The following is a 13,801-nucleotide window of genomic DNA, read 5'->3' as shown; positions in this document are numbered from 1 at the left end:
TATGAAAGTTGTTAAGGGAGTAGTTCTTAAACGTTATCACCACAAAAGAAATGGTAATTATGTGAGGTGATGGATATGTTAATATTATTGTGGTAATCATTTCACAATATATGTGTATATCAAATCATCACACTGTAAACCTCAAACTTGTATATGTTATATGTCAATTATATCTGGGTAAAGATATAAAAAAGAAAAAGACATGTAAAAACCAAGGAAAATTTAATCAGGTTTGTAATACTATATCAATATTGGTTCATTATTTGTGAGGCATGTACAATGCTAATGTAAAACATTAACAGTAGAGGAAACTAGGGGCGGGGTGTACTCTCTGTACTATCTTTGCAACTTTTCTGCACATGTAAAACCATTCTAAAATAAAAATTTTATCCTAATTTTAAAATAATATATTAAGATGCCCAGACCCCATTTTCATTGCAGGTCCTTTTTAGAGAAAACAATCCACGTGCTGATGCTCCTGGATAAAAAAGCAAATCCAGTTAGACACTCAACATGTATAAATAATTGTATAGGTGTCTTTTCAATAGTGGTGAATCAGGTTGCTATTATAATATGAGCCATTTAATACAATTAGCCGTTTTGATACCAAAAGTGTGCCCTTTCTTTTTGCAGTGTCCTGGCAGGTTACAATGGTACCATCTTTGCATATGGGCAAACGGGCAGCGGTAAGACATTCACCATCACCGGTGGGGCGGAGCGCTACAGTGACAGAGGCATTATCCCAAGGACACTGTCGTACATTTTTGAGCAGTTACAAAAGGTATGCAACTGTGAGTTCATTTTTTTATTTGATAAACTCAGCAGAATTGTACTGTGGGCAAAAAAAACATTGTGGCATTATAGTATATGATATCTAAATGAGGAAGCATTATTGTGTAATAACTCTGTCCTTTACATTTAAGAGAAGTTTGGGATTTTGCTGAAAAAGTGGAAATTAAGGTGCTTCTAATTAAAGGGATGCTGTTTCAGCAAAAGCTGAAAGGGAGTTTCTTCTGATACACAATGGAGGTTAAAAGAACAGATAACACATTTACCAACTGATACCTTCCATTCCTCACTAAGAAACAGAAGAATGCCCTTTTGCCAAACAGACTGTAATTTTAGCTGCTAAACCACTGAATAGGATGATGTGCTTCTTCCTTTATCACACTTTTAATAGAAGTGCAGAGGAATTTACCAGGGTAAAAACCCTATGGCAATTAGTATTTGTATAAAGTCGAATTCCCTTTCTACAGTATATGCATCATTTATTGTGTGGCTCCGGTGCCTGTTGCTTTACCAGTATTTAATGCAACATATAATACAACCAACAATGTGGGTATCCTTATCCCCATTTTATAGTTGAGAAAACTGAGTCTCAGATTAAATATCTATCTCTGGGTCCTTGTATGTAACTGATCTGGAATTCGATCCCAGGTCTGTCTGATGCAAAACTCTGTGCTTTTTACCACTACATCCACTGCCTCTGTATCCCAGAGTGACTTTACTTTGTTGGTTGTATTTAAACAAATTCTCTACAATGAGTCACTTCTCTGGGTTTCAGTCCTCCCCTCCATGAAAGTAGGGATTGAATTGTGCTAGAGGATATCCAGCATCCCTGCTAGTTCCAACAATTTCTCGGCTGTACTAATTCTGTATAACAAATTTCCTAACTAGGTCAGTGTAACACTCATTCCAAAATTTCTCGACTCTGTGCTGTTTGCATTTTAAGTTGCAAAGATGAGAAGAAATTGCTGAGATCTGCATAATTCTAATTTTCATCCATAAAGTAGCAATTACCCATTAGTTCAGCTCATCTCTCACTAGCTCAGACATTCCAACTCTGCATGCCAGAAAATTTGGAAGAGACAGGGTTGAGTATAGTGTATCTGTTGGATCCAAACCACTTCTTTTCATTTACTCATTTATTTCTGACATTAGCTGTTTTGTTTTTTTCCCAGATTTCACAAACTGGGAATATACTTTCTAATCTTTTTTGCTGCTGTGGCCTACTGTGGTGGCCTGTTTTCTTGAAATCGATGCAGACTGACCTGCTTCTGAGAAAGTATACCACTACATGTGGCCTTGGGGCAGCTACTTCAGTCTCAGGCTTGTGGCGTTGCTGCGAGAGCTGAGCATTCAGTATGTGAAGGAATTGTCCCGTTCCCAGCACATCATGGATCTCAGTACATGATGGTTATTACTACAGCTGTTACTATCCATATACAACAGGTCCTTGAATAATGTTGTTTTGTTCAACAGCTTCATTATAACATTGATGAGTTGCCATAGGAACTTAACTCTTGTTTATATCAATTAGCCTATGGTAACATTGGTTTTATAGGCCATTTTGCTTAAAGTTGCAGAACGTATCAACAATGTTAAGTGAGGACTTACTGTACTATATATACATATGGACTAATGATCCCCGACCAATTTCAAAGAATCCTTTGAAACTCAGAACAAACAAAGTCAATTTCCCTGATTAAGTGAAAAAAGAATAAACAACCTTTTCTTAATAGAACATGTATTTGCCTCTTTTTAAATTTTGTCTGTGGTTACCAAAATACAATTCTGAAAGCCCAAATGTCTCCCAAGTTCCTACTATCAGTTGGGTTCATTGTTTTATATCTGTTTGTCAGCGACATTACTCTAAACCCCGTTTCATTCTGAATGATTCTAAATAACTTCCTGGGTTTGAGAGAGCCCATCAGGCCAATTTACATGCAGGACAGCTCTTTGTAAATTTCCATGATGGGGCACAGCACATTGATTAGAATCAAACTGTAACTGTGGCAAAACAAGTCAGAAACGACTTGCAGTGCATCATAAAGTTTGTCCACGTTGTACAGCTGAAAAATGCAGACAGGTACTCAGATGTCCCCAGTCGATTGCTTTAGAGGGCCAGGTGGAGCTCTCTAGAATTCTTCAAGGAAGCATTTGACTTATGCAAAGTATTTGTTTCAAGATAATTTAAGAGCCAGTATATATTGGGTCTTTAAGTGCCTGTGAGTGTGGTAGGAGCACATTTTCAATGATTTCAAAAGAAGAAAATTGAGTCCATTTATTTTAGAAATCACTGCTCATTATTTTTGAGTATTGTGAAGTTCAGACTTGTTTTGGGGCAGGAGCAAAGTCTGTCTGCAGCAAACATGTGTGTTACATTAGAGTCTGGCAATTCTAAACACTAAAGAAAGGGTAATAAGGAAAGGTAGCTTGCCACATAGCTCGGTGAGTTTTAAGTACGTATTCCAATAAAAGCCCAGGAAACGCAGAAGCCGGAGGAGCCGAAGGCGTCGTCCCTCTCATCTCAGGGCAGGGGGCCTGCCATTTTCCTGACTTTTTATGATTTCTTCTTATTTCTGAAAGAAGAGAGTTTCTCCACCACAGATGGACATACAAGTTAGCTGTTCTTGTTGCCGTTCTTTTCTTTGTATATTCACATACTGAATTCTCCATCTGAAAGCTTTTAGAAATAATAAAAACAACAGCAATAATAATCATAACAGGGGCAATAGCAACAATTTATTGGTGCCTATTACAGGCCGCACATTTTTGGTAGGACTTTTAAATGCAGGACCCTATCTCTCTGTCACAACAGATCTGCAAGTTAAGGGTTATTATCCTCATTCTTATGGTTAAACAACTGAGGATAAGGGAACAAGATCACTCACTTCCAAATGGCAGATCCAGTATTCAAACTCAGATTTTTGTCTGATGCTAAGATGAGCTCACAGCTATGTGCTAAAACCTCAAACCATCATGTATGGAGTATTTCAGGTATGTTCAGATAAGTTTTAGAAATATGCTGTTTTAAACAGGATCTCAGGAGGTTGCCATGGCCTTAATGTGCTCTGAGAATCTTCCAGAGAGCAACAGTACGTATGTGTTGACCGTGGAACAGTTTTTCCCATGAGTATTTGCAGGGATAGTTTAGGAAATGCTGGATAAGACTGAAGGCCACATAGTCTGTCTAAGTATTTATAGTTTCTGGTACCTGCACTGAGCCAAACTTCAACCCGAAGGATTCTGTTGAAATGGTGCCTTTACTAAACCAGGATATTAATGTAACTGATAGATCATTTGCAGAGAAAGCAGCCAGAGGCACCCACGTCAGTAAGATTCCCAGCCTTTAGTTGGGAGACATTTGATTTGTAGAGATTAGGTCCATGCTGTCGCCAGCACAGACACCAGAACATGAAATTTCAGCTGTAGTTTGAACGTTCCACTATAGTTGTGTGCTGGCTCAGAGTTGCCTTAATTTTTCATTGTTTTAATGAAATGGTGGTATCTTTATTTGGATAGTTTGAGCCATTTCTGGAACAGTGAATCATATTAATTTTAACCTGAAGAACACGTAGGAATTCATTATCCAGCTTCTGACTTTAATGAGTGCAAACTGAGGCCTGATGTGGTAGGGGCTCCTAGCTATTATAATAGGACTAGGATTCCAGCTTCGGATTCACAGGCCGCTGCTTTCCCCCGCCCCCATCTCTGTGACTTGGTCCTCTCTCTCCTTGAAGAACACCTGTTAAGTGGATTGTCTTGGATATGGATGAGAATCAATCAGGAAGGTCATCTGAAGCAAATCCTCTCTGAGTAGCCACTCTGACAACCTACCGGCCTTCTTGCCACAAACACAAATATATTCTCCTCTTATGAGAAGCTGGATAGCACGTACAGAAATGGAAGAATTTATATTTTGGGAGGAACAAGAAGAAGGTGCTGTTGATATTTTGTATTGAAAACTGAACTTGGAATTTCCTTGAGACCTGAAGAAATTCACTGTTTTATTCCACCCCAATGGGAGTGGGTCCTTTTTGTCTGTTGACAAAACTGAAACTGGGACCAGTCCTCTTGACTTCTATCCTAATTTCATTGATGTCTGTGTCACTGCATTTCGACAGTGAGCCAGAGAAAATACCTCTCTCTACTCAATAGCTGAACATCCCTGATTTGCCACTTGGGCCAGGATAAATACCCAATGGGTCAGGTGTAGGCCGTGAACTGGTAATGTCCACTCTTACCGGGTTGATCTAAACTATTTCTGTCCTCTGGAATTCACTTCCCATTATGTAGTTATCTATTTATATCATTTGAAAATTTGAGTATTAGCAAAGTTAAAAAATTATGATCAAAGATGGAAACTCTTTGCTACTGAAGCTTTTAAACCAAAGTAAAAATTCTGTGTTTGTTTGTTTTTTATTATGAATAGACTATTCACAGAATGTAAGTTTTCTTTAGTAATTTTTTTTGTCTGAAAGTGAAAACTGGTGTTATACAGCTTTGCAACCAAGTCAGCTCATTGTACGTGTATATTGACTTTTATGTATAACATGGAACCAATACAGAATAACAGGCTGAAGTTGCTTGTAATCATGGGTATTGGCTATTTTAAAAAAAAAGCTTCATGCGTATGGTTGCTGGCAACTTGAAAGTGTCACGAACAGAAAACGTAAACCATACAAAGTGAAAGAGAAAAGGAGAGAAACTGTGAGGAAACTACAGTGATAAGTGTGTTCATCTTCCTCTAAGCTGGATTGTTATTTATAGCCATTAAGTAATGTCTTTCTCCTTTTCCAATCAGGACACCAGCAAAATATACACAACGCACATTTCCTACTTGGAAATCTACAATGAATGTGGTTATGATCTGTTGGATCCAAGGCATGAAGCCTCCAGTTTGGAAGATTTGCCGTGAGTAGCAGAACAACAAAGGATGGGGGAAATTGCTTTCAGATGTTCCCTTCCATTGTTTTCTTTGAAACTTTGCATGTTTCTGGTCTCCATTGTAATTAACAAATGCTGCTTAACAGAATCTTTTCGTAATATAATGGATATTTTTTCAGTACTGATAGGCACTGAAATTGCTTAAAACCCATTTCTTGGGAAAATCACTTTTGGAGCTGGTACAAGACAGTGCAGAGAATGTTCTCAGAGATTGGGTGCTGAGAGGATTGATGGGATATGACAGTACTACTTTCCTCTTGCCACATTAAACCCTTTAACTCCTCTAATTGTGGCCTTTCTCCGAAGAAGGTATTCAAATTAGAAATCAGCAGCAATAAGAGAATCTGAAAGAGGGAAAATAAATCTTTAGGTTTTCCCCAAATCTTTCTCTACTATTATTAAGACTCACAGTGACAATCATTTGGTCAAGATTGGCCCTGATTGTTTCGTGACCGAACTATAAATAGTCTTCAGCGCTTATCTAATAATGGAATAAGTTAGCCTGCCAGCATTTATATAACATTACTCACTGCATGTTTGAATGTCTGCCTAAATTAGTCATATCTTAATTGGTAACAATTCATATACTTTGTCCAGCCATCTTCATATATCAGAAGATGCTAGAACCAAGAAAACGTTTTAATATTCTTATTAAATATTCTAAAACAAAAGTATATATCAATCCTCTCCCCAAAAGATCAACAACCAATGGTTTAATTTGTAAAGGAAATAAGAAGGAATAATAAAGAAAATAAGTTATACTTTTTACACCACCTTTATATGCATTCTTCTATTAATGTTGAATGAATGTTTTTACATAGCATCACTTTTATGCTTACAGTATTCATTAGAGGAAGTTAGAAAAGGAGATTATTGTTGATACTATTAAGTATTTGTATAACAAGAGAAAGGAAAAATTACTGACTCCATGGAAGAAATTGGCCTTAAAGAAACTGTTGGAATTAAACTTACAAAAAGGTAAAACTTTCCTCAGGAAGGAAAAGAACCAACATGAAAGACATGAAGGTGTGGGCGGCAAGACCCGGTGCCGAGGAGCCATGTGACGTAAAAGCAGAGACGCCAACTGAAGGTAGCTTCTAAGGGACTTGAGCAACAGGCTTTGTTGGGAGATTGATCTCCATTCCAACAGGTGTCTTAACTAGTTTTCTAGCTCCCTTTGGACCTACATAACTCTAGGCTTAATCTTGCTTAAAGTTGCTTTTACCAAGTCCCATCTACGCGGAAGAACTTGAAGCCTGCTTAACAATAACCCAGAAATGAAGGGCTTGGTTATGATGAACATGAAGGGGGAGGGATAAATCTGAGAGCTATGCAAAAACAAACAAACAAACAAACAAACAAACAAACAAACGGATGAATAAATAAGAAAGAAAAGAAAGGAAGAAAGAAAGAAAGTGATTATGCCCCCACCTTGAATTTGATTTTATTTGGAAAGAAGGTGCAAGTTGGTGCTGTCCTCTTTTTCCTGATTGAGAAGAGTGAACCCAGAAGGTGTGACCTGCCCAGGGTTTCAAAACTAATCAACTAATGGTAGATTGAGGATTAAAAAACCTGAGACTGTCACTTTCATGACAGAGCAGCAAAAATAACTTTAGGGTTTTACCAGGGAGCATGGAGAATTAAGGTGTCATTGACCTAAAAAGATTTCCATGAGAAAACTGGACTGGGTGGTGATGATGAGTTTCACACACACAGCGCTGGTGCCTGAGAATGCTGTACTCGGTGTTTACATTTACAGTACATTCCTCAGAGGCAGGAAGTATGCCTTACTTGAGTTGGTAGTCTCTCCCTAGACCAATGTAAGTCCTTAATATTTTTTTAAATTATCTGTTAAAGTAAAACTATGAAAAAACTATGAAGTCGACTTTTCAAAGAGGAGAGTGTAAAGGGAAAATAACATGAACTCTATGAATCTGAGTCTAATTGACATGATTAGTCGCAGCCTAACTATGGGAAGAACAAGAAATGAGGAAAGTCCATTGAGCTCTGAGAGGTAGTGTCATGCAGAGGAGAGAGCACTTGATTAGAAGTCAGGAAATTTGGGTCTAGTCCCAACCTTGCAATCTTAGATAAATTCTTTTATTTTTCTGGGTTTTTCTTTGTCTATAAAATGTGGGCATTGGATTATATAATATTTAATAACCTTCCAACCTCCAATGTCTAGAGTTCAAAGGTTGGATAGAACTTATTTGGTGACTCTTCTCCCCTTCAATACCCATAAGCAGTATTTTAGGTATTCTCTACTGTCCTCCTAGAAAAAATCCTTAAGTCTCTTGAGAGCAAGGACAATGCCTTAATTCACTTTATGCTTTTGCATTCCCCAGCATGCCAGCATTTAGTAATGGGTCTTAACGTTGGTCAGATTGTCTCTATAGATGGTGCTAGTTTTGTAACTTAAACTCTTGCTTTTTCTCCAGTAGCCTTGTCCTCGTGTTGGAGGAGTTCACTGACTCAAGTCAGAAGTGACCTCAGTTAGAAAACAGGTGTTTTCAATGAACTAACACACACACGTGCGCACACACACACACACGCACACACACACACACACGTGCTCACACATGTGCTTACATACGCACACAGGGTGGTCTAAAAGATGTTCTTATTCTTACATTTTGAACTATAGTTACGTGACAAAAATCTCACTAAAATAAAAATGCCATTAAGAAAGAAGATTCTCATATCCCAGACTTATTTACTTCAAATATATTCAATACTATAAAATTCCAGAACAACTCAAGAATTGCGTAGTATTTTGGTCTGGGGATAATGTGATTTGACTGGTATTGAGTATGCTAGCTTTCTGGGGATTTTAGAGGGTTTGCCTCTTACTAAGATTATAAATAATTCTTTATCATGGAATGTGACTTTTGCTACCTGGTTTGGATTGACAGTGTGCACTGTTAGTCTGGTTTCACACACTCTTGAACTGGGACAAGCTCTAACTCTGAAGTCTTATCTGTCTGGTTGACTGGTTTCATTGTTGTGTCATGAATGTCCCAAACACTCTGAACACCATCTGAAAATAGTAGGCAAAATGTCTGTTGACCTTGGTTCCCTCTTGCAGACATCCATTTGAGGGACAATGGCAATATACACCTTTGATCCCTTCCACATTCTTATACTTGGCTTAACCATGTAAAATCAAATTCAAGGTCATTTTCATATTGTACAGTAACTGCCATCAGTAACAGGTTTCTTGCTACTGAGTGACAAAGCTCCCCCCAAATCACATGCTGGATGCTCTTGTCACATGCACTTTACCTGTTCTGTTTCTTATTCTCTTACATTGTAATAAGTTCTACCTCTCTTTCAGTTGCAGTAGCATTTGCCTATAGACTACCCGTGGACTTTCTATCTATGATGTCAGGGTACCAGACTAAAGTCGATTGCTTTTTGCAAATGTTGCTATAGTCATTTGGCAATGAGATTTTAGATCCAATACCAAAAGCATGATATGTGAAAGAAAAAGTAGATAAGTTGAACTTCATTAAAATTAAAAACTTCTGCTCTGCGAAAGACACTGTTAAGAGAATGAAAAGACAAGCCAAAGACTGAGAGAAAATATTTACCAAGCAAGTATCTAATAATGAAGGACTTGTATGCAAAATATACAAAGAACGCTTAAAACTTAACAATAAGACAACAAACAACCCAATTAAGAAGTGAACAAAAGATCTGAACAGATACCGCAACAAAGTAACAAATAAGCATATAAAAAGATGACAAAGGTGACAAATAAGCATATAAAAAGATGATCAACATCATTTTTCATTAGGGAGTTGCTCTTTAAAACAAAAAAATACCACAACACACCTATTAGAATGACTAGAATCCAAAAATCAGGAAAATCCAAATGCTAGCAAAAAATGTAGAGCAGGGACTCTCATTCATTGCTGGTGGGAATACAGTCACTTTGGAAGACAATTTCTAGTTTCTTACAAACCAAATGTAGTCTTACCATATAGTCCAGCAATCATGGTTCCTAGGTATTTAACCAAATGAGTTGAAAAGTTATATTAGAATGATAAATAACAGCAAAAAGTCAGTGGTTGCCAGTAGTTGAGGAGGGGAGGGATAAAGGGATGAATAGATGAAGCACAGGGGATATTTTGGGACAGTGAAACTATTCTATATGATACTACAATGATGAATACATAACGTTATGCATTTGTCAAAACCCACTGAGTTTTGTTTTTTCTTAGTAAATCTATCAGCCATTAAAAAAAAAAAAGCCATTGGAAGTCCCTTCAAGGTACCCTCTGTTTCCTTGTCATAAAATCCCATTAGTCTTGGAAAATTTGTTTGCATTATGGCACAAATGTCCTAGACTTACCTATATCTTTGTTGCCCCCACCTGGAATCAGCCTTTCTCTAAGAAACCCTGTGGGGTTTTTTCAACTTATTTAAACTAAAAAACAAAAGCAACTTTACCCATTCCTCCCACCCTGACCTCTGACAACCACCAATCTGTTCTTCATATCTATGAGAATTTACAACACAAAGAGTGAACGTCATGTAAACTATGGACCTTTAATTAATAAAACAACCAAAATGAATGAATTATTGATACATTTAACAGTTGGATGAATTTCCAGGGAATTATGCTAAGTGAAAAAAAAGCCAATCTCAAAAGGTTATATGCTGTTTGATTTAAATTATGTAATATTTTTTCAATGGCAAAATTTTAGAAATAGATAACAGATTAGTGGTTGAAGTAGTTAGGAAGGGAAGTGGGAGTGGTTATATAGGCCAATGTGGGATACTTGTGGTGATGGATGATTCTCTATCGTGACTGTGGCTGTGGATACACAAAACTACCCATGTGATTAAATTGCATAGAGCTAACTGCACACATGCGCGTGTGCACACACACACACATACACGAATACAAGCAAAACTGGGACATCACATAGATCAATAGATTGTATCAATGCCAATGTTCCGGTTGTGATATTTTAATGCAGTTTTATAAGATATTACCCTTGGGAAGAACAGGGTTGGGGCACATGGGATCTTTCTGCATTATTTCTCACAGCTGCAAATGAACCTATAATTATCACAAAATAAAGAGTTTAATTAAAAGTAACTGGCTGTAGATTTATATATATATATATATATATATATATATATATGTATGTATATATGCACATATGTGTATTACATCTATTCTGTATTTAGTCATTTAAATGAAAACAGAACTTCTATTTTTGAAAGCTCCTTATATCATATGCTATAAAAAGAATATAGCTGGACTCTAAGTATGTCTCATGAAGTAAAACAGTATAACTGCTGGTCTCAACCATAGGGAAAATAGTCACTTTAGTGTAATTTTAGTATTCCTAAATAGGGAAACATATTCCATTTAAGGTTCCAAAGATTATCATGGTTATTATTGTTGCAAAAAAGTCAGTAAACTTTAGCATCTAGTATTGAAATCTTCGCTGTGTTGTGTTTTTTAAATAATTTGTCATTAAACGGGAAAAAAAGTTGACAGATGTTAAATTTAATTCACAACATTTCTAATACCTACCAGATATAAAACACTGCTGAGTGCTGCAGGAGTTACAGAAAAAGATTAATGCACAGCCTCTGCCCTCATGGCTTACACTAGTCATGTGGAATCATTCATTTAGTCAATAAACATTTATTGAGCTCCAACTCCATCCCACACACTGTGCTAGGCACTGAGTTTATTAATATAGTCTGCTACTTTCCTGGAACTCACAGAGTAGGTAAAACTGGTACAAAATAGCTTAAAGTGGAATATGAAAAACATCATAAGAGAGGCACAAAGAATGACAAGTGCTTCAAGAAGAAAGAAATCACATCAGGTCATGAGATCAGGAAGAGATTCGTAGAGAGGATGACACATGAAATTGTCCCTGAGGGGAGGAGCCAGACTTGGGGCAGTGGAGTGTGGCATTGATGTGGAAACAAGGGTAGGAAAGTTGAAAAGTGTAGAGCTTATTCTGTGATAATTAATAGACCTGTTTGACTGGAATGTCGTAAGGGAGTGTAGGCGAGACCATTAAGACTGGAAAGACATGAATGCAAGGATTTGGCAGGCAAGGTGTAGCCCTTGAATATTTTTATTGCAACTGCTTTTTATCATTTATCATGATATGCAATCATTTCTTTTGATTGCAACTGCTTTTTGGGAATAAAAGTCAGTCAGCAGTGTGTAGGCCTGGAATGAAATAGATGGGAGTCAGAGAGACCCTGAGAGAATGGTACAAAGTTATTAGGGCCATTTAGGTGGCGGTGGGAGGGAGTAAAACGGAGGGGCAAACTCGGAAAACATCATAATCCAATTGCTTGAAATTGAACTAGGTGTAAGAATCTCCTGGGGTGGTGGTTAAAAATGTAGATTCTTGGCTTTCACCTCCAGAAAATTCCAATGTGTTTGAATAAGCTTCCCAGGTGATTCTACCACAGGTGATTTATCTTAATCCCTCTCCTCATTCACCAGGGAAAGTTCTTTTTAGAGACAGCGGGGAAATCTCTCCAGTGAGGGAGACGGGCAGCTGTTGTATGCTAGTCCTTTTGCTAGGGACCTTCCATACCCTATCTCATTTAAGGAAGTAGGCATCACACTCCATGTTTTATACATGACTAAAGTGAGGTTCACAGTGATTGTGTGATATTTCGCCAAGATTCCATGCCTGCTAAAAGATAGACCAGAATATCAACTTCAGTCCATGAAACACCAGACCGTTAGGGAGGTCTGTGTTGTATCCTGGCGTCCCATCTGAGCCTTGAGCAAACTGTGGTTTTCTGGGTTTCTTCAGGCCTCTGGAACCTCTTGTGTGAACCAAAGCTTTGAGTTCATTTCAGCTCTCTCTGTTGTGTGTCAGCCACTCTGCAAGGTTCTGAGAGTACCCATTCTTGACCTCAAAGGGCTCTTGTCTAACAGAACAGGCTTATTTATAAACTGATCATTTTCATCTTACACAGTTAAGTGATAAAATGCTCTGGGTTCTCTTAGGGCATGGGGAGGACACTGATTTCAACCTGGGGGTTCAGAGATAGCTGGAGAAACACTCTGACATATTATGGCTTCCAACCTCAGCTGGGCCCTTAGCCTGCTAAGTAATGTCTTTATGTGCCAAGTCCTTTTCCTCTCCTTCCTCACAATAATTGTATCCAATGTCTAGCTCTTTAGTTGAGTACTACCTGCCCCAATTCTCCTCGAAGCCAATTGTAACCTTACCTCAGAGAATGTGGAAGCTGTGAAATATGAATTTCTTCAAATTCCTGCCTCTCACTGCATTCCCACTCACCTGCTTACCTCTAGTCTCAGAAAAGGCCCATTTGGAAGCCAATCCTTCCACTTATGCTCTGGGCCCTTCTTGTATCAGCCCCAAACCTGCTTTGTTTGGCCTATACGTTTTATGATTAAAATTTTTGAAACTAATGCCTTTAGATGAAGCATGCATCCATTAGTTCTTATTCTTACCTATTTCATTACACTTTTCATTTGTATTATTTTTCTGACCCCAATTGTTCTGGCCCCACTGAGCATTTGAAGAGATTCCTGGGCCTATAAACATAGATCTCAAAGTTAAAACTAACTTCAGTCTTTTCTTCAACTGAGTCAATTACCGACACAACTGAGAGGCAACCTCTTTGAAACTGCAAATGCTGTCCTGCAGAATGATCTGAGCAAGTGACCAGTGATGGTAAGGCACACTCTGTGTCCACCATGGATTGGCCAGAGACTATTTCCTGGAGAAATGGAATATTGCCAATGACCACGGCAGAGGCAATGGAGAGCCTTTCCAGCCTGAAAATGACACACTTCTACCCAAAGCCTCTCTCACGGGAGTAATAAATAACAAAACAGAAGCTGGCATCTGCTACTCTGAATGGCCAATGGAAAGACATCATTCGCAATATCAGAAATGTCTTAGTTAGGAGTTTGTCTTAGTTAGCTTGGCTACCATAACAAAATGCCATGGACTGGGTAGCTTAAACAACAGGTGCTTATTGCTCACAGTTCTGGAGACTGGGAAGTCCAAGATCAAGGTGCTGGCAGATTTGGTTCCTGGTG

The 13,801-nt window shown here is 38.0% G+C and overlaps 1 protein-coding gene across 1 annotated transcript in view; it reads left to right on the top strand.

The window, feature by feature from the left end:
* The window catches only part of LOC109393788 (kinesin-like protein KIF6), a gene marked incomplete at its 3' end in the record, with an annotated part of 146,162 nt that overhangs the window by 83,790 nt on the left and 48,571 nt on the right, over positions 1-13,801 (top strand). Inside the window, exons 4-5 of the mRNA XM_019663381.1 lie at positions 634-781; positions 5,588-5,697. Coding sequence (XP_019518926.1) covers positions 634-781; positions 5,588-5,697 — 258 coding nt within the window. The remainder of the gene's footprint in view (positions 1-633; positions 782-5,587; positions 5,698-13,801) is intronic.

This window comes from Hipposideros armiger, unplaced genomic scaffold, assembly GCF_001890085.2.
Source record: "Hipposideros armiger isolate ML-2016 unplaced genomic scaffold, ASM189008v1 scaffold_389, whole genome shotgun sequence".
Taxonomy (NCBI): Eukaryota; Metazoa; Chordata; class Mammalia; order Chiroptera; family Hipposideridae; genus Hipposideros; species Hipposideros armiger.
The sequence above is the reverse complement of the archived record's forward strand: the minus strand, read 5'-3'. Positions and strand labels throughout refer to the sequence as shown.